This window comes from Aricia agestis, chromosome 6, assembly GCF_905147365.1.
Source record: "Aricia agestis chromosome 6, ilAriAges1.1, whole genome shotgun sequence".
NCBI lineage: Eukaryota > Metazoa > Arthropoda > Insecta > Lepidoptera > Lycaenidae > Aricia > Aricia agestis.
This window is the reverse complement of record NC_056411.1, coordinates 6,472,583-6,499,313: the sequence shown is the minus strand read 5'-3', so window position 1 is coordinate 6,499,313 and position 26,731 is coordinate 6,472,583. Positions and strand designations below refer to the sequence as shown.

The window sequence follows — 26,731 nt, the reverse complement described above, 5'->3', positions numbered from 1 at the left end:
TATGTGTATCGATTCTCTAAGCCCGGGCGCGCACTAGCGGCCAGGTCGCGGCGGCCATCGAGATAGATACCTTAGTATGAAACCGCCATAGAAGACGCGCACCTGGCCGCAACGCGACCTGCGGCCACACCATACTTTCGATGGTCGCTAGTGCGCGCCCGGGCTAAGAGATGCTCTAGTGGTAACTAGTAACCACATACTATTGAAGGTTTTATCAGCACGAACGCGCCGCATCTTAGAATTCGTTGTTTGAAAATATTATGAATATGTAAAACCTCGCACATTCATCCGCACTGTACGCGCCGTATTTCGTGTAAGTATGCGATGCGTTCGACGCGTACGATGCGTACGGTGCTGACAAATCGAAAGTGCGATATTCTGTTGGGTTTATACCCAGCAGAATAACGCACTTTCGACACACACAACAATTATCTATACGGTATAATTATTTATACCGTATAGATAATTATATTTCGTGGTACCTGTATCAAATCGTGACTTGACGTGTCTGTTTGGCAGGTCCTGGTTGTCGGTGTGACCGAACGTCCGGAACCCGATAGCAAATTGCGCGTATGGACTGATCTCGTACAGTTCTGGAAATGTTGATATCAAGATTACACTGTTATGGTTTAAATTTATCACATTGGTCATTAGTCGATCCAAATTGTCAATTGTGCTTCAATCTCGTCTGTAAACTACTAGTTTACCAATATTGTTGGATAATCCATAATAGGGTAAACTGATAATATTAACATTAATCTCAATCCAAAACGATAACCTTGCACACAACCAAAGACGAAGCGTATACGCATCGCAATAAGATTCATTTTAGCTTTTTTTTATGAAATAAGGGGGCAAACGAGCAAACGGGTCACCTGATGGAAAGCAACTTCCGTCGCCCATGGACACTCATAGCATCAGAAGTGCTGCAAGTGCGTTGCCGGCCTTTTAAGAGGGAATAGGGTAATAGGGGAGGGTAGGGAAGGGAAGGGAATAGTTGAGGGTAGGGAAGGGATTGGGCCTCCGGTAAACTCACTTACTCGGCGAAACACAGCGCAAGCGCTGTTTCACGCCGGTTTTCTGTGAGAACGTGGTATTTATCCGGTCGAGCCGGCCCATTCGTGCCGAAGCATGGCTGTCCCACGTATAAAAGCTTAGCATAAAACTGTAGTAACTCGGGCGGATCTTCTCTATTTTTCATGTTTTTTTTTTAAATATCTTTGGAAATAAACATTAAGAATCAAAATTGTTCGGTTAACGACATTTTAATATAGATTTACTAACAATTTATTCAAATAAAATGTATAATTATCCTAGTTAATACTTATATTTCGATGAAAAAGATTCTTAACGGAGGTGAGTTTGTAAATTAATTACAGCCAAAGTATTACGTTTTATTAAAATTTTTATGGTTTAAGGTATTTTAAATATTGTGCTTTATATCTAATATTTTTTAACACTTCGTTATTATATTGGAACTAGGTAAACCGGGAGTAACGGAATAACAAATTGGGGTTTATTCTCGCCTTAAGTATTTAAATATGATTTAAATACGTCTTATTTAGTTTAAATCTAGCCAAACATGCGTATTATGCTAGGCCCACGTTATTAGCGGACTATATAATATGGCAAACTACCCTTGCGCAAATCTCCTGAGTAACATTACTTTACTTTTGTTGTTATTCCAATTTTTTAAGAGGAGATGCAATTTTATTTTTTAGCTAACAAAGTTACATATAATGAACCCCGATCTGACATAGACAGAGGCACAGATGCGGCGTAAGGCGTGGCCGATGTGAACCACCGTCTACGCCCTAGCGGTACAAGAGCCTCGCGCCCCTTGCCATGATTTTTTAGGATTTACGAGTGTTGACTGTTGATACTCAAATTTTAATAAATATTTTGAGTATCAAAAATTATTTCCCTCAACAATTTTTTTCCCCTTGCGTCATCCATCAGGGGCTTCGCAAAACATATCATGCCCACATCGAATGTTGGTCTCGCCCCTCCACTGCATAGACAGGTAGACTACACAGTTCATACCGTGTTTCGAATTATTCCTCATCTGCACAGGCGCGCTGTAGAGGCGGGGCGGGTCCTTGCCCGCGGCGGCGGCGAGTGTGCTGTGCGACGCGCTCGTCAGGTTGCCGCTATCTGACTTGTTGTCCGTCGCTATTGACTCCCGGTACTCGGTGAAGTGGTCGTTTCTAGAAGATAAACATTGTCCTCTAAGTGTTTGCATCTACCTCACTATCTCTGCAACACCCTAAGGTTTGGCTGAAAGAAAATGCCACGAGGCATTAGGCCCGCAATTGTAAAACAACGTGCAAAAAGTTTTAAATAAATATGTAAATAATGCTTAATGAAGTTACGTTAGCGTAAAATATGGGGAAAGAATTAAGGCATTTCCAGTTAACTTCACCGTAGATCTAAATGCACTTCGGTGATGATAATGACAACACTGCTCCGCCGCGAATATGACTGTACTATAATTCTGGGATATTAACATTGGTATTAGGTAGATATTCAATAGTGCTATTAGGTATGAATACTTTACCTCTGTCTTTTCACCAACATGTAGACACAGGAGATGAAGCAGATGGCCAACAGTATGGAGCTGAAGATTATCACCAGCACGTTCAGATCGAACGAGTCTGATGGAGGACCAACCTCACCTGAAATTATTGAACTGAATTGAATTCTTTGTTCTATCACGAACTGATACTTTAACCACTTTTCGACCTTATCCTTAGTGGTAGATCTGTCTTCCACTGAAAAGTTATTGTTAAAGATTTAGAAGTTAAAGTTTCTATCATCATCATCAATTAGGCTAAAACCGCTTGATAAGTTAGAAGTCCAAATCTATTTCATTAATATTTTAACTAAAATATATAAAGAATTATATTTCATTTAAAGGTTTTTCTTGAGGCAGTTTGTAGTTCAAGTGTGATGCTGACACGCTTTCAGTAGGCAGACTAAGTTAAAAATCTAGCTATAAATCTAGGTACTATCAGAGAAGTGGATTCCTATGCAAATCGGGGTCCTAAGTAGTTTGGTCACGTTACGTCAAACCCAGCTGACAGATCACAATTAACATTGAATTGACATATTCGACCAAATAACGTTGGTCTGTCAATTGCATAGGAATCAACTTCCTCGATGGTACTTACTGCCATCCTCATTCTTGGTGGCGTAGTTGTAAGTGGTGGTAACACTGCCCGCCTCGTTGGCCGCCGTGACTCTGATCTGGTACCAGGTCCCGGGCACCAGGTCGGGTATCGTGATGGAGTTGTCCCGGTACCCCGTCGCTTCGTACATCGGCAGGGACCATGTCAAGTCAGCGTGGGACTGAAAATGTCAAGAAATATCGTAAAGTGGGGAATTATAAACCCAAATTTCATAAAACTATGTGGATGTACCGCTGCGGTTTTATTTTTTTGTAACGTTATCGTTGAATGACCGAGAGAGGTGGAATGTTGGTTGGATGGTTGGACAGCATACACTGTGCTGTTACGGTAGAACCCCATCTGTCGATGTACACTCCGATATATTAAAGGTACTCTTTATCCATTCGCTGTCGATATCTCCTTCATATCTACTCTCTGTCTACATCCACTTTCCGTCTATGTATTACGACAGAATTGCTATTGCCTCAGAGCTACATCCATCTATCTATATCTGCTTTCTACGTCATCACTACAAACCCACTTTCTGTAGCCATTCTCTACGCCTACACTCTACATTCAGTCTAAGTCTATACCCACGATCAAGCTATGCGGTCTCAGCCATGTAGCAGCATTATGTGCGCGGTAGAGCACGTCGAGTGCGCGCAGCCCGCACCCCGCGCCGCGCCAACCCCCCGCCGACACCACTAGATGGGTACTGTTGCTCCAGAGCCACTCGTCGCCAGAAGGTGCTATGGGTGCTGGAAACATTGACAACATTGCCAGCCAGAAAAGCCCAAGTCAGTAGGTGCAGCCATCAGGAAATTGCACCTTAGGCAGATTGCGGACCTACGTTATATGGCCAGGTTATATCGAGTCAATGTTAGCCGTGATATTATGTCTGTAGGTTTAACGTCATAATCCAACCAAATTATGTAGGTCCGCCCTCTGTAATTATGTAGGTCTCTCTATACAAAAAAACAAAATAGCCCCTTACCTCCTCCTAACGTGCTGATATCCAAGTACGCCGGTTGTGAAGTGCCAACTTTGTTCGTCGCAGTGATTCGTAGCGAATACTTTGTCCCGCACTTGAGACCCGTTAGCGCGTACTTCTGTACACCGGATAAGTTGGATAGCTTGTTCGGTGACCACGCCTCCTGCCACGGGCCGTTGGCTTCCTTCCATGTTAGGCTGTAAGCTACAAATAAGAAAAAATATATAAATTATATGCTTGCGATGTTTTCTCAGGATATATTTAATTTCTAAAATTTGACTCTAAATTCCCCTGGACAATAATACAGATTTATGAGTTTTGGAGGTGACAAAGGCCTGAGATGTAGTAACTAGTGGGTAAACTAAAAATACCAATTGTGGAATTGAATGCTGCTTAGTCTAAGGTCCACCTTTGCAAAATTGGTTTATTGTTAGTCCTGTGTTAGAACTGTTGCTTTCTCTTTCAAAAAACGGTATAAAATAATTTCAGAAATGGGAGAAGTTAAAAAAAAAAAAGAAGAAATCAAATAACCAAGATAAACAGTAACCTGTACCAAACATCAACTCACTTATCTTCTGCAGGGAAGTGTTGCTGGTGTAGTAAGGCTGTTCCCACTCCACCAGTATCGAGTCTTTGTAGGGCGTGGCGCGGAGTATCGGCGCTTCTGGCAGTGGTAGCACCACCACTGTGTACTCCACAGAGTCCGAACCGTAGAGGTTCTTGGCTAGGCATGTGTAGTTGCCGCTTAGGGATTGGTCTATGTCTGAAAGAGATAGTTAATTTAGTTTTGAAAGTATTATTATTAAGACAATATAATCAAGTAATTTAAATGTAGAGAGGAAAATACTATTGGAAGCAATATATTAAAATATTAGGATGATCATCTCCCCTTTCCACTTCTTTGATACTTATGTTAGAAAAAAAATATTGGGGCTGTTTCACCACCTACTGATAAGTACCGGATAGGTTATCCACAACTTACTGTATACGATACGATATATACGATACAATTACTACACCATACTCTTCCTGTCAGATAAGTTTTGGATAGCCTATCCGACAATTATCAGTAATTACTAATTGGTGAAACAGGTCCATAATGTCCTCATATTATGCATTAAAACACTACGACAACACAAAAAAGTTATGTTACAAATCTATCCAATCCGGGTCTCAACCACTGAGAATCCATATAATATTATATTGAATAAACTTAGAGCAGACTTATAGTGACTCTTTAGATCTAGATGATACTATTCAAATTGTTTTGAAAACCTAAAGTTCGAAAATCCTATAACCTAAATCACCTATCGTAAAATACATTCAACAGTCTCTTTCAAGTCTCCAACTTACTATTAATCAGTAGACTATCATCATGGTTCCTGGTGAAGCGGGGGTGGTGTGTGATGATGTTGTGCTTGTGGTACCACACCGTGCGTGGCGGTGGTACCCCCACACATTGACACACCAGCAGCAGCGAGGAGCCGACCCCGACAGATATTGTGCCGCCGAGAGACGCTACTCCGGCTACGACTATAAAGGAAAACGCCAATTAGTTATGTCTGATTCTCAAAATGAGATTTGAGAATCAGACAAAACTTTGCGGTAATATAATTATTGTGATTTGTTCGTAAGTAGGTGCTCTAAGGCCTACTTGCAACAATCTGGGTAAAGTTTGCCGTGGATTTTAAAGAGAGAAGGTGTAAATCGTAATGTCTTGATATATTAAAATAAGCAACAATCCAGACTAGATAGGCCTTTATTTAGGACGAGCTTTTGCCCGCGGCTTCGCTCGCGTTAAGAAGTGTTATTATCAAACTTTCATCCCTTATTTGGACCCCTTGGGGTTGGAATTTATCAAAATCCTTTCTTAGCGGATGTCTACGTCATAGCATCTACCTGCATGCCAAATTTTAGCCCGATCCGTCTAGTGGTTTGGGCTGTGCGTTGATAGATCACTATGTCAATCAGTCAGTCAGTCACCTTTGAGTTTTATATATATATATATATATATATATATATATATATATATATATATATATATATATATATATATATATATATATATATATATATATATATATATATATAGCGTCTTAGCGTCTTATCGAACCAGTATTTAAAATAGTATGCATCTCGTCTTAACCTTAGAATAGTAAATAGAAAATCACATCATTCTATTGTACTCTCACCACACCGGTCGATGGACTAATAACTAAACTGATGCGGGGGGCCAGAACAACCATCCCTTGTCATACCTCGCTGCGCAGGGGCATGTGTAAGTCGTTTGCTAGCTGCGCCCTCCCCGGCGGCGGTGCTCGCGGTCACCCACACCTCGTACGCCCGACCAGTGATCAGCTCCTTCAGTTCCGCTAACGAGCGCGTCGGGTCCACTCGATGGGTTTGTGGTGGACCGCTACTGTAAGTGATACAAATATATTTTTTACGGAATTAAAGACTCTGCTCTCAGCCTTTTGACTTCTTACCTTAAAAATAGGACTCAAAGGGTTGAGGTTAATAGTAAAAGGTCCAAAGGAACCAAAATAGAATTAGGTGTCCCACAGGGATCTATATTAGGCCCATTTCTTTTTCTCATCTATATAAATGACTTACCTTATCTAGTTAAGGATAATTATAATGAGATAGTGCTTTTTGCTGATGACACTTCACTTATTTTTAGAGTGAAGCGACAACAGTCGAACTACGACGAGGTAAACAGTGCTCTCTCAAAAATAGTACATTGGTTTAATGTTAATAACTTACTTTTAAATTCTAGTAAAACAAAATGTATAAAGTTTACTTTGCCCAATGTTAGGCAAGTCCAAACCAATGTAGTATTAAATGATGAGAAGATGAATTTGGTAGACAACACTGTATTCTTAGGTATTACACTTGATAGTAAATTACAGTGGGGTCCTCACATTGTTAATCTTGCAGGTAGGCTCAGTTCTGCAGCATATGCAGTCAGAAAAATTAGGGAAATTTCTGACGAAGATACGGCACGATTAGTATATTTTAGTTATTTTCATAGTAGGATGTCATATGGAATCCTTTTATGGGGAAACGCTGCCGACATTAATACAATATTTGTGCTGCAGAAGCGAGCCATACGTTCTATTTATAAAATGTCTGCTTTAGAATCTCTGAGAGATAAATTTAAAGAAATTGGTATTCTAACTGTTGCTTCTCAATACATTTTGGATAATGTAATATATGTTAGAAAAAATATAAGTAAATTTAAAGTTAAAAGTGACATTCACTCTAGGAATACTAGAAATAAGCACAAGCTAGATATGCCGGTGATCAGACTTAGTAAAGTCAGTAAATCTTTTAAAGGTCAATGTATACGCCTTTACAACAAAATCCCAGAAAACGTTCAAAATCTTTCCATTAATAAATTTAAAAAAGTAGTTAAAGAACGTTTGTGTGCCAAAGCCTATTATAAGGTCAATGATTTCATAAACGATGGCACACCTTGGGAGTAGGATGGCTTCTTGCAAGGCTACTTCTTCATTATTATAGGACTTACAATTATGTATGTGGATATTGTATATAATATTTAGTTACAAAATTGTAAACTTTATTTTAAAAGATTAATTTTTTTCTCACTTTTTTTGGTAAAAAAGTGGGCCCCGTGCGAGTTTCTTACGCCGGTTCTTCTCGCCGGGTTAGTTCCCGAACCGGTGGTAGGCATCATGTAGGACTTTCTGAAAACATTTATTTTAAATTTATTCAGAAATAAAACAATTTTGATTTGATTGATTGATTTGATTTATTTTTTACTAGTTTTCTGAATGTGTAAAAACTCGCACGCCAATAAATATGATGCTTGATGTCGTTGAAACAAGGTTTGCTACAGCAGGTGTAGAAATTTTAGATTTGTGTTTCAGCAATGAGCTTTCTCTATATGGTGCGATAATGAACGATCACGATCAGCGAGAGATTAGGCACAGATCAAATTTTATGTTGCCCATCCGATGCATATGGATATTTGTCTGACAGTCCCTTAATCAAACAAGACAATATTGTTATAGTCGTTATCTTTGTCAGGAATAAATTAGAACTCAACTTTTTGGAGTTGAGCTAAGAGCCTGTCCATACGGGCGCTGTGTTATCGCAGCGTTATTACGAAACAGTCTTAAAACGTCAACACCCCCTCCCGCTTCGTCTCTGGGGCCGCTGTCCGTCATGTGTGAGTTGCGCGCTGCTGTCACGACGCAGCGCGCCGTGTTAAGAGGATTCCACACCGCCATTTTTTCCATACAAACGTTGTCCCCTGTTTCCTCCCTGGATAATGCTAGTAGAGTTATAATTTTTTTCCTGAATATCTACGGTCACTAATACAATGTCCCTATGTTTTCTTTTTTTTCATAATTTAATTATTAAATAAGATATGAACGTTCAAAAACCCAAAAAAATGGCCAGATTTTCCACTGTGTTCAAACGTCCAGAAAACAGATTTGGATAGATTATACAAAAAAAGCAAAACATAGGAACACAGCTCAAGCCTTTTTTTAATCTTTAATGAAAAAAGTACTTAAATCGGTTAAGTTTTGGAGAAGGAATCAGGGGACAACGAATCGTTGATTTTCTGGATTTTTTGCAGTTGTCTCTATCGCGTTCTGCGGTATAGGCTTGAGGTTAAGGGAGACAGCTATAGATATTACACGTACTTTTTTTTCATTTCTCTAGCCGCTGTGGTATCCTCTTAACACCTTGGTTATTTGTATGTAAAACAAGGCAACGGCAGCGGCTGCGTCGTCGCAACGCTGGCGCAACGCACCGTGTGGACTGGCTCTAAGTCACTTACCCAGATGTAGGTTTGATGTAAACAGTGTAGTACATAATTTCCCCATTCGTGTGTTCGGGTCTCTTCCAACTTATGAGCAGTGATGTTGGTGATAGGACTAGAAGCTTTGAATCTGCGGGTGCTTCGGGAACTGAAATATTATTTGCTCTATAAGGATAATGTCCTTAACATTAAACACTTATTTTTATTAAAAAAAAAGATAAAAAGCAAGCTGTAGTCACAGCAATGAAGTATGGAACAAAAAGTTCAAGACACTTAAAATAAAATATGAGAAATGACCAAAAAATCAACCAACTTTGAAGATACACGAACCAACGGGGCACCTATACAACCATAATTGTAATAAGTTGGGTTGACATAAATTATATGAAGGCTAAGTAATTTGACTACTACCATCTTGTAGCGTAGCACAGGCGATGGGATAGGAGAAGGGTCCGACGCCGTAGTTGGAGAACCCCGCGACCTTGACCGTGTAGTTGGTGTACTTCAGCAGATTCTGCAGGTAGATCTCCGTGTGGAGGGAGGTTTGGTTCTGCCACGTACTGACTGAAATATCAATTACAACGGAAATTAAACACAGGTATGTAAGGCCACGTCTATACGTTACATGGAATAAAACATTCTATGTAATAAACTTATTAGAAGGAATTGGTAAGATTTTGCTTTATCTTCTAAGCTTCTTACGTAATAATTTAACAAAAGGTTTTAGCTAAATTGTCAGAAGGCCAAAGTTGATATTATCTCATCTAACCAAAGCAACTTGTGTGAACGCAACGAAATATTAATACTTCGATCACAGTTTCCAGGAAATGCTTTTGTATTCTATTGTTGTCGCGATCACCGGTGCTCTTATGGGGCTTGAAGAATTATAGGATTGCTGATTTTTTCTATCAGTTTTTTATTATCTTGATCTGTTACATATATTTTACATAATATTTCGTACTATATCGTCATAGAATAAAAAATATAATATTACCTTCGGTAGCATACAAGATGCTGTATCCAATAAGTGATGTCCCTTGTCCGTGAGTGGTTATCGGTTGCCAACCAACGCGCAAGGAAGTGGACGATACCGCCGTACATTCTACAGACGCTGGAGCAGTCTCGGGTGCTGAAAAAGACAAATAGTAGAGGAGACCGTGGGAGGTCGACCTTCACCGATCTGATAGCCAGATGAGACATATTTTTTATCAAATATAATTTATAAACAAATATGCCTATAATTACTTGCCTATCTAAAAGTGCTCATGGCTATTTTTTTTAAGTTTTTAGCTAGGCAACAGTACTTTAAGTATGATTTTTTGCAGGCAAGTCTTTATGACTGATTTTGTAATAAAATAATCTAAAATTTGATGTAACTTTCGATAAGTTAGCAGAACGATGGAGTCACCTATATTGACTTACCTGTTCACATCGGCTTGCCAGGTAGCTATACACAGAAATGAGTAGGCAAGCCTACTGAGGCATATTCTGTGTGTTAAAAACTAACAGTAAAAAAAAAACATTTAATTATCAAAAGAATGAAAGTGACGAAAAAAAATCCATTAAAGTTAATTTAATTAAAAATAGCCATGAACACTTTTAGATAGGCAAGTAATTATAGGCATATTTGTTTATAAATTATATTTGATAAAAAATATGTCTCATCTGGTTATCAGATCGGTGAAGGTCGACCTCCCACCGGCTCTTAGACCAAAAGTATGTCATAGACAAGGATAAGATATAACACATTGATGAATACGAAGTTAAGTTTCACTATCACTTATTCTTGGTAGAACTTTTTAATTGGGAAATAAGGGAAGATTGAAGTTGTATTAATAATGGAAAAAAGATTTACCTCCTTCCAGTGTATCTTGATAAACAGGATGAGAAAAAGGTCCAGTCCCTGCACTGTTCATTGCCGATATTGACACTGCGTACCTGAAGTATATTTAAACAATAAAGTAGCTAAGTTGGGAGATATACTAGGTATAAACTTGTGCTTTTACTACAACATACCTTGTGTTTTTCAAAAGATCGCTTATCCTGGCCTCTTGTTTGCCTTCTTTATGGGAAACCTTCAGAGACCTCGATCCAACATCCCCTGAAACTGTAAGTTACCACATAAAAAATATATAGGTGTGATTTGTGTAAGCAGTAGCTTCATGGCCCTTTTTGAGGTTTGGACCAAAGACAGTATTATTATGATTATAGTTGCAAATTAACAAAAAAACATGGGCACTTAAACAAATTGTAGTCAGTAGTTCGGACAACAAAATAAGATACTCATTACTTTTGTTGTATGGCGCGCCATATCATCTAGCGATGGGTTATCAGCTATCTCAAACAATTCTTATTCATTATTGACGTCTTGTATTTGTGCTGAAATTTGATTAGGTACCATTGCAGAAATTGATTCATTAAGCAGTTGATGGACCTGCGCCACCCTGCGCTATCTGTCGGCTGGGTTTGACAAAACGCGACCAAAATACTTAGATTCGCCAGCTGATTATGAATAAACCATGGAATTAATATGTACTACGTACAACGAATAAACCATGGCATTAATATGTACTTACGTAGTACATATTAATTCCATGGAATAAACTTCTCTGATAGTACTAAAGAGTAATGGACATTGTCCAAAAAAAAATCACATGTACTTTTTAATTTTGAAATTCATTGGCTAGTTTTATCTCAATAAATTTTTAAAATTTCGCTCTGACGTCATCATCGGCGGTCAATTGACCTCTGCAGTATGATTTAAATTTCCTTTCAATCTATTTATAATGGCTGGTTCGTCAAATGCAAGTTCTCATTATGTGAAAGCTGATACGAGAAGCTTACCAAAAGTTTGAAACGTAATGTTGGTCGAATTTATTGCTAATATAACGCCATTAAAGGTCAAACTAAGGTTAAACATATTTGTTCAAAAATATATAAGTAACTGATGGGTATTTATTTCGTTTATATACAGAATTATTATTTTTAACAAAAAATTAAAACCGACTTCCAAGGTAAAAATAATAATAACATCCTTATAATATGAACTAAAAAGTATTAAATAATTTTCCCTATCTAATAGTGCCTTTTTCCGAATTCGGCTAAACCTCAACTATTTCTGTACTCATTCTTCATCATTTTGAAGTTGGTACCAGATAGCTGAATCTTTAGTTCTCTGACAGAATATTTGAAGACTTCAAAATTATGAAGATTGAGTACAGAAATAAATGAGGTTTATCCGAATTCGGAAAAAGGCACTATTAGATAGGAAAAATTATTTAATACTTTTTAGTTCATATTATAAGGATGTTATTATTATTTTTACCTTGGAAGTCGGTTTTAATTTTTTGTTAAAAATAATAATTTCACTCTTTTTAGTTACTAACCATCGCGTGAGTATATTTAATATTCTACGTATCTTAATTCTTATAACAATTTGTTAAGAGACAGACGTCGTGCTCACAAATATCATGTAGATAATTTTAAACAATATATTTTAAAAAATCGAAGTGAACAGTAAACACGTGCTAGCCGCAAGGCAATTATTGTACCTATAAACTTGCATAGGAATTCGATCTGTATATGTATCAAAATCGTGTAAATATATAAACCGTATAAGCGAAGTATTTTTATACTAATTGTGATTGTGTTTCTTATTCCTATTACGATGTAGATTAGCTATGTATGTCCACTCTGTGCACTTTCATCTTCAATTTTCGTCATCTTCTTTCATTCAACTTTCGTATTGGCGCATTCAATAATTGAATGCGTCAAAGAACGCAACGCCAACATTGTAATTTTTTTTGTTCGGTTGGCCTGAAGGAAACGGGGCACTATGGGAAAGACTTAGAAAAATTTTGACGACAAAAATGCAACCCCCTATGACCACCCCTTTTTATTATACCAATCGATAGGGGGTGCCAAGGGGAACAAAAAATCTTAAATAAACTTTTCTCAAAAATTAACCCCTGTCGAATGACAGGCCGAGATGTGACCCTCGTTAGTATGGCGAAAATACTTCAACCCCTTAATATTATCTTAATCTTGGTAAATGTTTACAAACCTACCTAAATTTATTTGACAAACGACTACAAAAGGTAGCGGGGCTCCTATTTTTGGGTGTTGTGGTCTAAGTTCCAACCTAACCTAACCTACTTTTGGACTTTCTGGATTGTTTTTGTTTTTGTTTTGGCGGGGGGCTGGGTCACATTTCGGCCTGTCATTCGACAGGGGTTAATTTTTGAGAAAAGTTTATCTGAGCTTTTTTGCTTCCCTTGGCGCCCCCTATCGATTGGTATAATAAAAAGGGGTGGTTATAGGGGGTTGTATTTTTGTCATCAAAATTTTTCTAAGTATTTTCGCCATACTAACGAGGTTCGTATATCGGCCTGTATCTGGCCGGGGGTTGATTTTTGAGAAAAGTTTATCTGAGCTTTCTTACTCCCCTTGGCGCCCCCTATCGATTGGTTTATTCAAAAGGGGTGGTTATAAGAGGTTGAATTTTTTCGTCCAAATTTTTATATTTTCTCCGTACTAACGAGGGTCACATTTCGGCCTGTCTTTCGACGGGGGTTGATTTTTGAGAAAAGTTTATCTGAGCTTTTTTGCTCCCCTTGGCGCCCCCTATCGATTGGTATATTCAAAAAGGGTGGTTATAATAGGTTAAAATTTTGACGAAAAAATTTTGTCTTTTTTCCATAGTGCCCCGTGTCCTTCAGTCCAACCCAAATGTGTGCCTTACGCTCTGGAGTAAAGGTTGAATTTGTTATTTATGTTTAATTTTGTGGTACTTGAAATATTATGTATTTTGAAACAACATATATATTTTTTTGTATTAAAATCGCTTTGAAATGTACCAAATAAATAAGGACATAACGTGATGACTGATGATATTTTATGGTGTAGGTGGTGTATATGGATACAATATACACATATTGTATCCATATACAACCATGTGAATTGTGACATTGGTGACCCTGACATGGTAGTGATGATGATGATGATGAATGTAATTTGCATAGTAGCATATGCTTTCAGTTCTTAAAACAACGCCTAAACCCCCAAACTTGTATCTATAAGGAATTCGGAGTTCTCTTAGTATCTTCGGAACCATAGTATACCTTGGTGCAAAATCTTGCGTTTTGGTTGCATATGCTTAGGATGCTTCTCATAAAACCAAACCTTGAGGAACCAAATTTTGAGGAGTTCCCTCGATTACTCATGGATCCCATCATCAGATCACCACTTTTATGAAAATGAGACCAAATTGGAGTGAAACCTAATATAACAAAACAAAAATTTTGTAAATCGGTTCACAAACGGCGGAGTAGTGGTCGAACATACAAAAATAAAAATAAAAAAAATATCCACAGTCGAATATATAACCACCTCGTTTTTTGGAAGTCGGTTAAAAACGATCACTGACCTTATTCCTCGAAATGTTTTTATAATGAGCAAAATTAAAAAAAAATGGACAAGCCCCATTGACGTGGGAGAGCCATGCTTTGACACGAATGGGCTGGCTCGAAAAAACCGGAGAAATACCACGTTCTCACAGAAAACCGGCGTGAAACTGCGCTTGCGCTGTGTTTCACCGGGTGAGTGGGTTTACCGGAGGCCCAATCCCCTACCCTATTTCCTTCCCTGCCCTCCCCTATTCCCTTCCCTCCCTATCCCTACCTTCCCCTATTACCCTATTCCCTCTTAAAAGGCCGGCAACGCACCTGCAGCTCTTCTGATGCTGCGAGTGTCCATGAGCGAGTTTGCATTTTTTTATTTCATTAAAAAAATAATTGAAAGTAAATAATACCAACGTGTACTTTGCGGGGAGGTTTTAATGTGGTACCCGGTCAGTTCTCCGTTGTGAGAATCTTTGGGCGGAGGCATCCAGGACACCAGCAGTTCTCCAGGGTTCTGCGTTTGTTCCACTTGCACGTTCAGGGGTGGGGATGAAGGGGCTGAAAATAAACATTAAAGTTTGATTTAAAGTGTGCTTGTCACGTTATTTTCGACCAACAAACCTTCTTATGCTCGTAGAGTAAGTCACACAGTATTTGGTATTTCGATAGAAAAAGCTACTTCAAGGTCTGGTACTGTGCATGAGGGTTTCGCATGGAAAAATCTGGATTAGCTTAGACAGAACTTTCAATGTGCAATAAAAAGTCTGAATGCACCCAAATCATTGTGGCTCTGGCAAGCTGATACGATTGATGATCATAACTTTTTATGATCACTAATTTTACTCGGAACGTACTATGCCATCCAATATTATGTAAGGTAACTTACACTCCTCATGTGTGGTGAAGTGTATAGGCGGGGTGTATCTACTGACGCCGACCTCGTTGCCCGTGGCTACGCGTGCGGCGTATGACGTGGCCGGTCTTAGACTCTCTAATTCTATGGTCTGTCTCTGTTCGTTCTCCTGTCTGAAATCATAATATTTAATTTTAAACTCTGTTATTATGGTAGGTTACACGCCAAGTATAATAGCAATTTTTATAGTCTGCCATATATGCTGTGCCCAGCCATATTCTTGATGTCTTACACTTGCAATTAAGTAATGTAGACCTCTCAAAGCTTCAGCAACAGCTACCGTTGACTTGAGATGATCCGACTAAATGACGTGGGTCCATTAAGTGCCTTTGAATATAAACAAACCTTGTAATATTAACAACAACGGCGCGGTCCCAGGCGATATGCGTGTGTGCCGGCACATGCTGCAGCACGTAGCCGCGAGCCCGCGCCGCGCCGCGCCATGATACCCGTGCGCTGCGAGACCCCACTGACTCCACGCGCAACTCCGTGGGTGGAGTTGGGGGTTCTGGAATATGGGGGACTTTGTTGAAGACATTCTTGTTGGCATATAAGAAAAAATACGTTGCAAAAACAGAAACTCCGTGGGGGTAGTTGAGGGTTCTCGAATATTGGGGACTTTGATGGAAACATTCTTGTTGACTTATCGGAAGAAATACGATGCAAAGGCAAAAATTCAAAATAATATGAAAGACGTCCCAATGTAAAATAGGAAGTAGACTCTGAAATTTCGAGGAACTTGCTGAAGAAACACATCTACTCTTGTTAGCACATCAGAAGAAAAAAGTGGCAATTCATATAAAGATATCTCAAAGAAGAAGAGATCAGCAGCAATAAGTTAAATTCAAGAATGAACAACTAACGTTTACGCATTCTAGGGAGGATCATGTCGGTATCCCAGAGAAGATATTTCATCGTATTGACTACTATAGAAGCTTTTTTCTATGTAAAAAGTCAGGTGTAGATGACGTCTGTAGATGCGTCCACTGACGTGTGCAGTCGGCTTAAACATGTTTATGGCTGCCTTCACATTAAGTCGCGAGTAGTGCGGCAGCCGCGAGACTCGCGACATGTGAAGGCAGCCTATAGCTGTGCGCAAATCTTACCTAAAATTGTTAAAAATATATTGAAAGTAGCAGCACCAAACGGGTTGCTAGCTCGACACTGGTAGAAGCCGGCGTCACTTGCTTCAGAATACTGGATGGTCACTGTACTGGTTAGTCCCAGTAGAGATTTGGTTTCTGTATGCTTGGCTCTGGAAAATTTTATTTAACAAAGCAAATTAATACAGTCAAGCTCACGTCATATTGTTTAAATTGATGAAATAAATTATTACGGTATCGACTTTTTCTCTTGAAATGCAAAAGAGCAGGAAAAAAGTATAATCATCTGCAGATGTTGCATCAATTACAACTATATAATGTCGTTATCAACTCTTAAAAGTCAAATTGAACAAAATCACCTGTGACTATGAAAATCTACAATGTTGCCATTGTGTGACCAAATTATTCGTATGGGCTCGTCTCCCAGCGCTCGGCACTCCAATGTCACGGACGTCCCCAGACGAGAAGTCACATTGTAAGAAGGCGTTTCAAAATATACAGGCTCTGAAAGAGTAATAATAAGATTAATAAGTTTTGTTTCTGTGTTGTCATCTCGACCTATGCGTAAAACAGAGTTCTATGTGATCACAGGACAAAAATAATTTTATTGTAAGTATAAATGAAATAGGAAATCAAAGCTCTACAGTCTCCCATTTTCAGAATTTTTATATCTTACTTATTTTTTGAGATACAGAATCGTAAACCGTTCTATTTGAAGTAAGCTCCGTCTTAAAATGCACCAAGCGTACATTGGACGAGGAGAGGGGAGCGCGCGTGGCGCACCGTCGTCACTTCGAGCGTTGTTGTGCGGAGACAACGTTGTTGTTGTGTCATGTGCGTAGAAATTTTCGCTTGGATAAAAGTTGTTAATTTCTATAAAAATGACAATTCTCATGCTTAATACGCCCCTAAGATTTTGGATTATCACAGTTGATCTTCAGTTGTTCATCCGAACTAATAGTATTAATGTGAAAGTGTGTCTGTCTGTCTGTTAACTCTTCACCTCTGACCGAAATTTGGTGTAGATGGATGGATAGTATGGAGAGTCCCGGGAAAGGACATAGAAAACTTTTTGTCCAGGAAAAATGTACGACTGGATCTAACAAAATATAACAAAGCAATGATGTTACAATAACATTTTAGAATTGAAAAAGTAATACTTACTGTTAACACTCATCCACACAGTTTTGCTAAGCGGTGTGCCGACTCCGTTCTCGACGTTGCATGAGTACAAGCCTTCGTCTGTGAGTGACACCTCATCAATAACGAGGGTCCCGTTTGGCAGACTCAGTATTCCACCACCAGCTAGCTCCAGAACCGGTTGCCATGTGCCAAGGAGAGCTGCAAGAACATAATTAAAATTTGTAAGCTGCGCTTTACGCTCCTTATTTGATACAAGACTGAAGACAACAAACTTCTCACCGAAGAAAAGCAGTGATTTTTTATTTGAAAAATATTTTTAACGCTACGAATAACTTTAAAGTTCAATAATAGTAAATCAAAATAAGAGTAAATCATAAACCTACTCTGGTAGTACTTAGTAGTATAGCGATGTGATTGTGTATGACGAGTGACGACTGACGAGTTACCATGACGAGTTACCACAAAAATATTAATTAACTGTGTTCACCTATGAGGCTGACATTGACACTGAGTGTTAAAAGGCTCTGTTAAATAAAAAAAGATTAAAAAAAATAATTAATGTAGTTCACCAAGTAGTAGATGTATTAGTATCTACTTCGATTTTAGAAGATACATAGAGTTTCATAACTTATTATAGTTACCACCCTTCGTTGCTATCGAAAATTATGAATGTTAACGACGTCCCTATAAATTAGCCGCTAGAGTATGCTCCATAACCTTTATTTTTGCGCCAAGAAAATAATTTTAAACATCTTGCGGGAGATGGGCGTCCTATCCGCAAGTATGTGCGTCACTGCTGCGTCCCAAGATGGTGGTAGACGGAGCCCCTACCCACTAAAAACTCGGCGGTACTACTGCACCTAGGGCGGGCCGCGCGATCGCGTGTGTCTACACCACGATTTCGCCGTATCCTCCATAACCTCCACAGAGGAAATTCGTGGCACCAACCCCAACCACATCGTTCAATTTATGAGCAGCATTGGGTTGGGGACGGCACTCTAATGCGAAGGAGTTGCAATAGATGCTCAAGGGTCGCAGTGACATCAGGGCCAAAATCTTTTCGTTTTCGCTTCGTTATAGAATCGCCGATTTTCATCGTCGATTCTATAAAGAAGCGAATAAGTATGGAATTGACAAAAGCGTTCGTTAATATGACGTTGACGTTCGACTCGTCTAATGTCAATTCCATACATTTTGATGATTGATCGGCGATTCTATAACGAAGCGAAAACGAAAAAGTTTCGGCTAAATGGCTGCTATGAACTGCCTTCGGGACAAATAAACTTCATAACCTACCATCTTTCTTCATCCAGTGCACCTGCGGCTGCGGGTAGCCGCTGGCGCTGCAGGACACCGCGCCGCGCCGCCCCAGCAGCAGCGACGAATTCATCGGCTCCTCCAGCCACTTCGGAGCCACTGGAATGTAACTGTGAACTCTTAATACATCTTTGGATGTATATGTCTGAAGAGTTGCATTATAATAATATAGTCACATTTTTATCAACCTTCCTAGTTCCTCAAAAGTTTTACGGGTATAGGCACATTTTTTTAAATAATGGATGTGACTTATTAACCAGGAATATCATTGCAAATATTTCTTTGTTAAATACAGCTTAAACAGGGGAAAAGCAACCGTCCAAGGTCAAGTAAAAGACTTCACATTCTCACTTAAATACTTATATAAGAGAAAACTTTTCAAATACGGAACTATTTACACCTCTATTAGTACCTCATTCATAATCGAATCAGTGGGTTGATGAACATATGGTGTGAATGAACATAAGTTCTTGAAACTATCTTGAAGCGAACCGACTTTGCACCCGACCACAATATTATGCCAAAGTGGAAATACTTAACCAAGTAAAACAATGTATGCGATGATAACTTTGCATTTAATTTATTCCAAGTTAAAGTATGCATATAATATAAATTGTTACCTTTGATGTAAAGTTCCGTGGATCTGTTAACTTTGGCAACATGGTTGGAGGCGACGCAAGTGTAAGTGCCGCAGTGCTCCAACGAAACTTTTTTTATTACCAGAGCGCTGAATAGCTCCGAACTTCTCTCCACGACCTACAAAATATTATACTATGTTCAATATACTATTCATAATGTTGTTATCTATGTAAAACATCTAAAATGTTGACAACTTATAGATATGTTTGTCATACACAAGAGAACCGTACATTTTTTCGGACTAAAACACTTTTTACTGTGCTACTGTCCATGTGACATAGACCCCACCCCTTTTTTTTCTAAAAATTGGTTGGTTCTTTCAGATGTATGCAAACATGCAAACAATTAAAAATATTCCTTTAAAACATAAGAAATGAGTCATGCTCACTTTCAAGTTACTTGGTATCCTCTTCCCATCTTTCAGCCACTCGAAATGTATCGGCAAGTCTCCGCTCCGTACATTACAGTATATGTTGACGATCTGTCCCTCTTGGAGGTTGTTGCCAAGGAGCAAGTCTTCTAGCACAGGAGCTTCAATCACTTGGATCTCGAAGGCGCGTCTAGCCATCTCTCCTGAAGGGCTGGTGACTATGCACGTATACACTGCTCCATTGTCCTCCTTATTTACTTCTGGTATCGTCAACACTCCGTGTATGTTGACGATGCTTCTTCTTGTTTTCTTCCGATGGTTACTCCGTTTGTATCGTTGAAATAGATTGTTGGAATTTATCGTTTTGCCTTTGAACTCCCAGTCGATTTTGCTGCAAATAATTTTTGTCAGTTTTTAGCCCCACAAGGATATTATACCTAAAGTTAGTCCTCAATTAAATACCAACGTGCTTATATTTTAAAAGTGAAGGCATGATATTTTAATACCGGATCAGCCTAGATTGGCGTATGAGATTGATTGGGGCTTAAAGTTTTGTCACTTAAAACCAATTTTAAAGGCGCAATAAGCTTACCTTATGGGGTATCCGTAGAACGGACATCTTAAATTGATGGGTTCGCCACTCTGGACTTTGATCGGTGGTAGTGATCGAATGTACGGGGGTCCTGAAACACAAACGACGAGGAAATCCTAAGACAAAGTACGCGTAAATTGTTGCCACGTTTTTAAAACTCCCATATTATATTGTTTCTTGTTTTTTGTGCTTACTGTGTTAGGGCAACTTGTTCTATACAAGTCCTAGGTAAATCCTGCTTTACAATAATGTTAGTCTGATGTTTTGTAAGTACAAGTTAATTATGTAGGTATGTAAAACTGCACAGTTTTGTTTGATCTACGCAGTTTTGTTATTTACCACTGAGGCGGGCCAACTCGCGCCACAATCCTACATCGCGCTATCGAAGTTTTCGAAGTCCGACGGTATAATTATAAATAACCTTCCTTTAGGGCTCCCACGAATATATTATTATGGATAATATATTGTGGACGTGTCACAGCTGTCGTCTGCAAAAAAAGTAACAGGCTAATGTTGACAGCAGAACCTACCATACACATCTAGTCTGTTCTCATAAGCGGCGACGTGATCCCCCTCTCGCGCTATGCAGGAGTACAGCCCACCGTCTTCCACCCTCACCCTGGTGATGTTCAGCTGAGCCACTACCGAGTTGTCTGACGTCATCAGCTGACCTAGAGCATACCTGGAAGTATCAAGTGGTTCCTGTTGACTAGATCGTAAGGTCAGTATCTTGAATGTGAACCCAGGGTGTAATTAGAAATACAAAGTGAAGAATCACGTCTTCAAATGCTCAAACTGTCATATTTTCGGGCGGGCTATCTGAGAATCTATCGAGATACTATAATTATTATGCCACAAGATTCGTGTTGATCAGGACATTATTTTAGTCTCTTGAATGTATGGATTCTCAGGTGGAGCGCCTTCATAGCGGGTAGTCTAACATTCAAAGCCTAGGCGATGTATATTTTATGATGTCTTTTCTATCAATTCAACGATTGTGGTATTTCTTATGTTTTCTTTTGTGATATAATATAGCCCCTTAATAACAAAATATTATAATATATTTTCGTGGTGTAATAACAGCTATTTTAAGTGCGCTGCCTTTTCTGTCATAGAATTTATTCTGATTTCCCATAAATCACAAGCAAACCTTGTTTTCGCTGTTGGTATTTTCATTAGTATCGAGGAATTATGTTAGTAAATTAATTAACCACCATGACATTTGGCGTTGGTTTTTCGAAAATGCGAGAAAACTTCAATGCAAGACGAAAAATGGTCAAAAATGCAAAATTAAGTTGTTACCAAAGTGAGTTTATCAACTTACGGTTACAATTAACGGTATTGCTTCTAGTTAAAACATTAGTTCCAATATAAACTCATTCTAAGTGGTTAAATTACCTAGGATCCGTGTTACTGGACATGGCTACTCCATCTCTCTCCCACACAAACTGCGGCGCTCTGTCTCCACTCGCTGAACACTGCATGCTTATCTGCAAAAAAGTCATCAGAACATAAAAAAAATACATACGAACAATTTCTTTTTTTAGGAGTCGGTAAAGAATAACTTTTGGAGTCGTATAACAATAAAAATAGCTTAAAAATAAATTGTAGCATTCAGTAGAATTTGGTTGCACTCGATGATCATAAAAAATAAAAGCAAAACCTAACTGCGCATTATACATTTATGCTTTATTAAAGTTTATTACGAATTCCTAAAACTAATAACAATATAGTCTAATCAAGAAACTTGCTTAATTATTGATAATTACTGTAGAGCCAGAGCCCAGGCCTGTCATAACGCCCGCGCCTTGTTTACTCTCTAGGTATTTGGTATGAGATTTTATTAACTGTGTTCCAACGAGATATTTGGCCAAATTGTGAGGTTTTTTGACAGCTTATCTATTCATCAGCCTTGTTAATTGGTTGATGTTTTGACGTTAGCCAATCAAACGCGCTATTGAATATAATAAAATGTTCTATTTAAAGTATTAGGCTTCTTACAGACGAACGACACTTGGGAACGGCAGATACAACTGCAGCCGTCGCTACTTAATATCAAGGTACCTACCTACTGTACATACTGTAGCACTGGTAGCAACTAGCACGTCTAGTTGCTACGGACCCAAATCCCAATGCTCCAACGTAATTATATGTCCGCGGTCCACGACTGCATCGGAAGCGTAAAAATGTCGTAGGTACATTTTTTTTTTCGTACAACAGTATTTTTTTTGTTAGTTCTAATATCAGGAAAATTCATAGGCAGGCGCCGGAGATAGGTTGGGTTATGACAAGTCCAATCGATAGATCACGACAAACATTGACTTGGCAATCCCGACCGTATTTTGTTTGTATAGTTGGTGGGTTGACCTTGTCCGGAACTTTGCCTAAGCGGTGAGTGGAGCACCGTGGGGTTTTAGTGAGTAGTTCCTCGGAGAGTCCCACATACCCCGGTTGATATACAAGATGTTAGTGTAAGCACCGTTATCCTTGAAAGTTGAAACCATCAATTAACGAGCCCGTTAAAATGAACAACTTTTTCTATGAGAACAATGCTGAGAAACTCAAAAAAATCCGTCTTTATACCCATACAAATTGCCGATCCGGGTATGAGTATGAAGACGGCATTTTTTTTGAGTTCCCAGCATTGTTCTCATTGAAAAAGTTGTTCATTTTGACGGGCTAATTTATGGTTTCAAGTATAACGGTGTTTACACTAACACACTGTATATTAGCAAAGCATTTCCCCATGTAAAAGAAGTGGTAAAATTCTTGTGGACAATGCTTCTTGTAATAAACATTTAAATAGATTCCTGTTGGAACATGGACTTGCATATTTTGATAATAATTGAAAGTAAACCAGTAGGGGGGCCCAGGATATGCTAAGGGTCCTGCCAACCACGCCAGCTGAATACGACACTGACCTTGACCTGAAGGGTTTTAAATCTTAACCCACTCCAATTGAAGTACGTCTGAGAATTTCCTAACGAATAATGACTTGAAAGTAATATTTACTTCTTTAAGATCAATAAAACTTGGTGAAGTCAAGTACCTAACTGAAAATAATTTAGACGGCCATTCATTATAATTTATAAGCAAAAAAATAGATATTACAGCTGAAGGAGTATTTTTATAGTTTTTATTTATTTCTTAGGATTAAATTAATTATTATTAATATAAAATAATAAAATTTTTTGATTGGCCCTCGAACAAAAACCAAGGGATGTTATAAGTTTTACGTGTCAGTCTGTCTGTATAAGTGTCTGTCCAATTTTTTTTATTTTTTTATTATACAAGTAGGTATGCTTTAAGCCTACCATAATGTGTCTTGTTGCCGGCCTATAATACGCGGCTGAGGTTCAGCATGATTACGCCTGCAAAGTATTTTAAATTGCTGATGACAGACCATGCCGAAATCACGTCGCGTTTATTGTATGCGTAGCGCATTGCCAGCGTAATCATGTCGAACTTCGGCCGCATACTTTAGGCCTAGTGTGTTTAGACCATAAAGTTAATATACCTAGCGGAATAGAGAAACAAAGGCCTGAGCAAGAGAGATGTCACTATCAGTAACACTGCGTGGTAAAAAGAGACGTGTGATACATGACAGGAGCACTCTTTTTTGACGTCCAGTCGGCACGTGCCGCACGTTGACAATTTAATCTCATAGAAATCATGTTCAATCATGCTTGTGTAAGTGTATACGTACACATATTTTTCACAGTAGATGAAAACCAATTTTGGTTTCGTTTAACAGCTCGAGATTGTTGCTCTATTCCGCTAGGTATATTAACTTTATGCTTTAGACACTTATAAAACAAAAGACGTGTTACGGAATCGTCCAAAGATATTTATTATATCAGGTGAGAACAAAATCGTTTCAAATACAGACATTTGTTACCGGCAGCGAGAGTCGTCGTAACACAGATATTGGAAGTATAAAAAGATGATTTATTACGCTATCTACAGGAAACTCCAATTCCTTACCTATTCCTAAGATAAATTTCTTGCACTTTTTTATACACACGTAAGATTTTATTGACGATTCTGTCGTTTATAATATATCGCATTGTAGATAGCGTTTAAGAATCATACAACGAGGAATTGCTTAAAAATCTATATATATATATAAAATTCAAGGGTGACTGACTGACTGATTGAGATAGTGATCTATCAACGCACAGCCCAAACCACAGGACGGATCGGGCTGAAAATTGGCATGCAGGTAGATCTTATGACACAGGCATCCGCTTAGATAGGATTTTGATCAATTCCAACTCCAAGGGGTTAAAATAGGGGATGAAAGTTTGTATATAATAATCCTTAACGCGAGCGAAGCCGCGGGCAAAAGCTCGTGTATCATAAAAACCTAAAATTTCTAAAAGCTAGAACAAATTTAGCACAATTCCTAAGCTTTAACATTTTCATTAGATGAGAAATGCTGGCCTGCAAGCTGTATAGGTACGCGTCATATTTGCCACTTACATCACCCCCTGGTGTGACTGTTCTCTCGGTGAAGTGTTGTGTGATGATCACTCTGTTGTCCAGCCCTCGCCGCTTCCTTTTCCTCCTGTCCAAACCTGAAAATAGAAGGAATGAAGAAAAATGAAACTTTATTAAACTTCATACTGTTTTTCATTACATTACATACAGTACATTATGTATTTCATACTAAAAAATATTTGTGGCACTTTTCTTATTTGTGGTTATTTCTGGCTTTTGCATGGATTCCGATGGAAGGATTCGACTCGACCGGAGAAATACCACGGGCTCACAGTAAACCGGCGTGAAACAGCGCTTGCGCTGTGTTTCGCCAAGTGAGTGAGTTTACTGGAGGCCCAATTCCCTACCCTTCCCTTCCTTACCTCCCCTGCCCTGCAATCCTATTCCCTCTTAAAAGGCCGGCAACGCACCTGAAGCTCTTCTGATGTTGCGTGTGTCCATGGGCGACGGAAGTTGCTTTCCATCAGGTGACCCGTTTGCTCGTTTGCCCCCTTATTTCATACAAAAAATACTGCCGAAATCTGTCTCTGAAACGACGTTAGACGATGCATGCCAACTTTGCACAGTGGTGCGGCGACGCTGCGCTTAAGAGGAGTCCACACCGCCCTTTTTTCCATACAAACGTTGTCCTCTGTTTCCTCCCTGGATAATGCTAGTAGAGTTATAATTTTTTTCCTGAATATCTACGGCCACTACTACAAAAAATATGTTTTCTTTTTTTTCATAATTTAATTATTAAATAAGATATGAACGTCCAAAAACCCAATAAAATGGCCAGATTTTCCGCTGTGTTCAAACATCCAGAAAACAGATTTGGTTAGATTATAAAAAAAAAAAAAAACATTGGAACACAGCTCAAGCCTTTCTTTAATCTTAAATGAAAAAAGTACTTAAATCGGTTAAGTTTTGGAGAAGGAATCAGGGGACAACGAATCGTTGATTTTCTGCAGGTGTCTCTATCGCGTTCTGCGGTATAGGCTTGAGGTAAGGGAGACTACAGCTATAGATATAACACGTACTTTTTTTTCATTTCTCTGGCCCCTGGTGTATAATATTACTATGCAAATTGCAATAGCTCTAAAAAAAGTTAGAACTGTAAGTATCTAAATATAGTACTATGTCAACATTTTTAATTTACGCTCTTATACAATCGTATTAAAATACAGTGTCAAAAGTCCAAATAGGAGCGTAAAAATGTTATACTGGCGAATTTTGTACGTTTATTGAATAGCTTTTAAGAATGTGAATGACCCTTTTAACATTAAATACCTATTAGAAACAGATTTTAATAGGTATTAAAATCTGTTTCTAATAGGTATTTAATTCCAGTATCCTACGGTAACATTGTACTTTTTTCCGTAAAAAAAAAATAGAAGACTTTAAGAATATCAATCATCAGAATATTAAAGATCTACCTACTATTACTAGCTTTTAACCCTGCAGTGGTAGAAAAATGGTCGTATTATTTAAATTTCGTAGCTACCTGATACATAACAAACTATCAATAATACTTAAATAAAAACAATTTGACCTATATAAATGTAAAACAAGTTAATGAATAAATAATTCCCCGAGTGTACCAGTTGATTCGATCGCAGAAAGCTGTTAGAGTTAAAACGAATAGCCACCGGTCCTCATTAGCCCGCTCGTTATATCCGCCCCTGCCCGCGCCCCTCTAGCTACGCCCCTGGGGAATATAATTATACTGAGATTGCAATTTGCCCACGGAATAGCCATAACAGCTGCACCTATGCTTTGGTTTGTCGATAATTCCCCATTTTGCAACTTAGCAAGCAAAATGTAGT

The 26,731-nt window shown here is 38.6% G+C and overlaps 1 protein-coding gene across 1 annotated transcript in view; it reads right to left on the bottom strand.

Moving 5' to 3' along the window:
• The window catches only part of LOC121728110 (Down syndrome cell adhesion molecule-like protein Dscam2), a 39,520-nt gene that overhangs the window by 1,364 nt on the left and 11,425 nt on the right, over positions 1–26,731 (bottom strand). The window contains exons 3-29 of the mRNA XM_042116221.1: positions 24,909–25,003; positions 21,825–21,916; positions 20,957–21,108; positions 20,427–20,517; positions 19,853–20,225; positions 19,446–19,581; positions 18,805–18,924; positions 17,530–17,706; positions 16,725–16,869; positions 16,369–16,517; positions 15,608–15,770; positions 15,236–15,375; positions 14,764–14,907; positions 10,967–11,057; positions 10,806–10,888; positions 9,945–10,079; positions 9,362–9,514; positions 8,969–9,098; positions 6,417–6,577; positions 5,512–5,691; positions 4,727–4,921; positions 4,162–4,362; positions 3,765–3,925; positions 3,171–3,348; positions 2,558–2,675; positions 2,044–2,207; positions 483–593 (exon numbers count right to left, since the gene is read on the bottom strand). Of these exons, the coding sequence (XP_041972155.1) occupies positions 483–593; positions 2,044–2,207; positions 2,558–2,675; positions 3,171–3,348; positions 3,765–3,925; positions 4,162–4,362; positions 4,727–4,921; positions 5,512–5,691; positions 6,417–6,577; positions 8,969–9,098; positions 9,362–9,514; positions 9,945–10,079; positions 10,806–10,888; positions 10,967–11,057; positions 14,764–14,907; positions 15,236–15,375; positions 15,608–15,770; positions 16,369–16,517; positions 16,725–16,869; positions 17,530–17,706; positions 18,805–18,924; positions 19,446–19,581; positions 19,853–20,225; positions 20,427–20,517; positions 20,957–21,108; positions 21,825–21,916; positions 24,909–25,003 (4,038 nt within the window). The remainder of the gene's footprint in view (positions 1–482; positions 594–2,043; positions 2,208–2,557; positions 2,676–3,170; positions 3,349–3,764; positions 3,926–4,161; positions 4,363–4,726; positions 4,922–5,511; positions 5,692–6,416; positions 6,578–8,968; positions 9,099–9,361; positions 9,515–9,944; positions 10,080–10,805; positions 10,889–10,966; positions 11,058–14,763; positions 14,908–15,235; positions 15,376–15,607; positions 15,771–16,368; positions 16,518–16,724; positions 16,870–17,529; positions 17,707–18,804; positions 18,925–19,445; positions 19,582–19,852; positions 20,226–20,426; positions 20,518–20,956; positions 21,109–21,824; positions 21,917–24,908; positions 25,004–26,731) is intronic.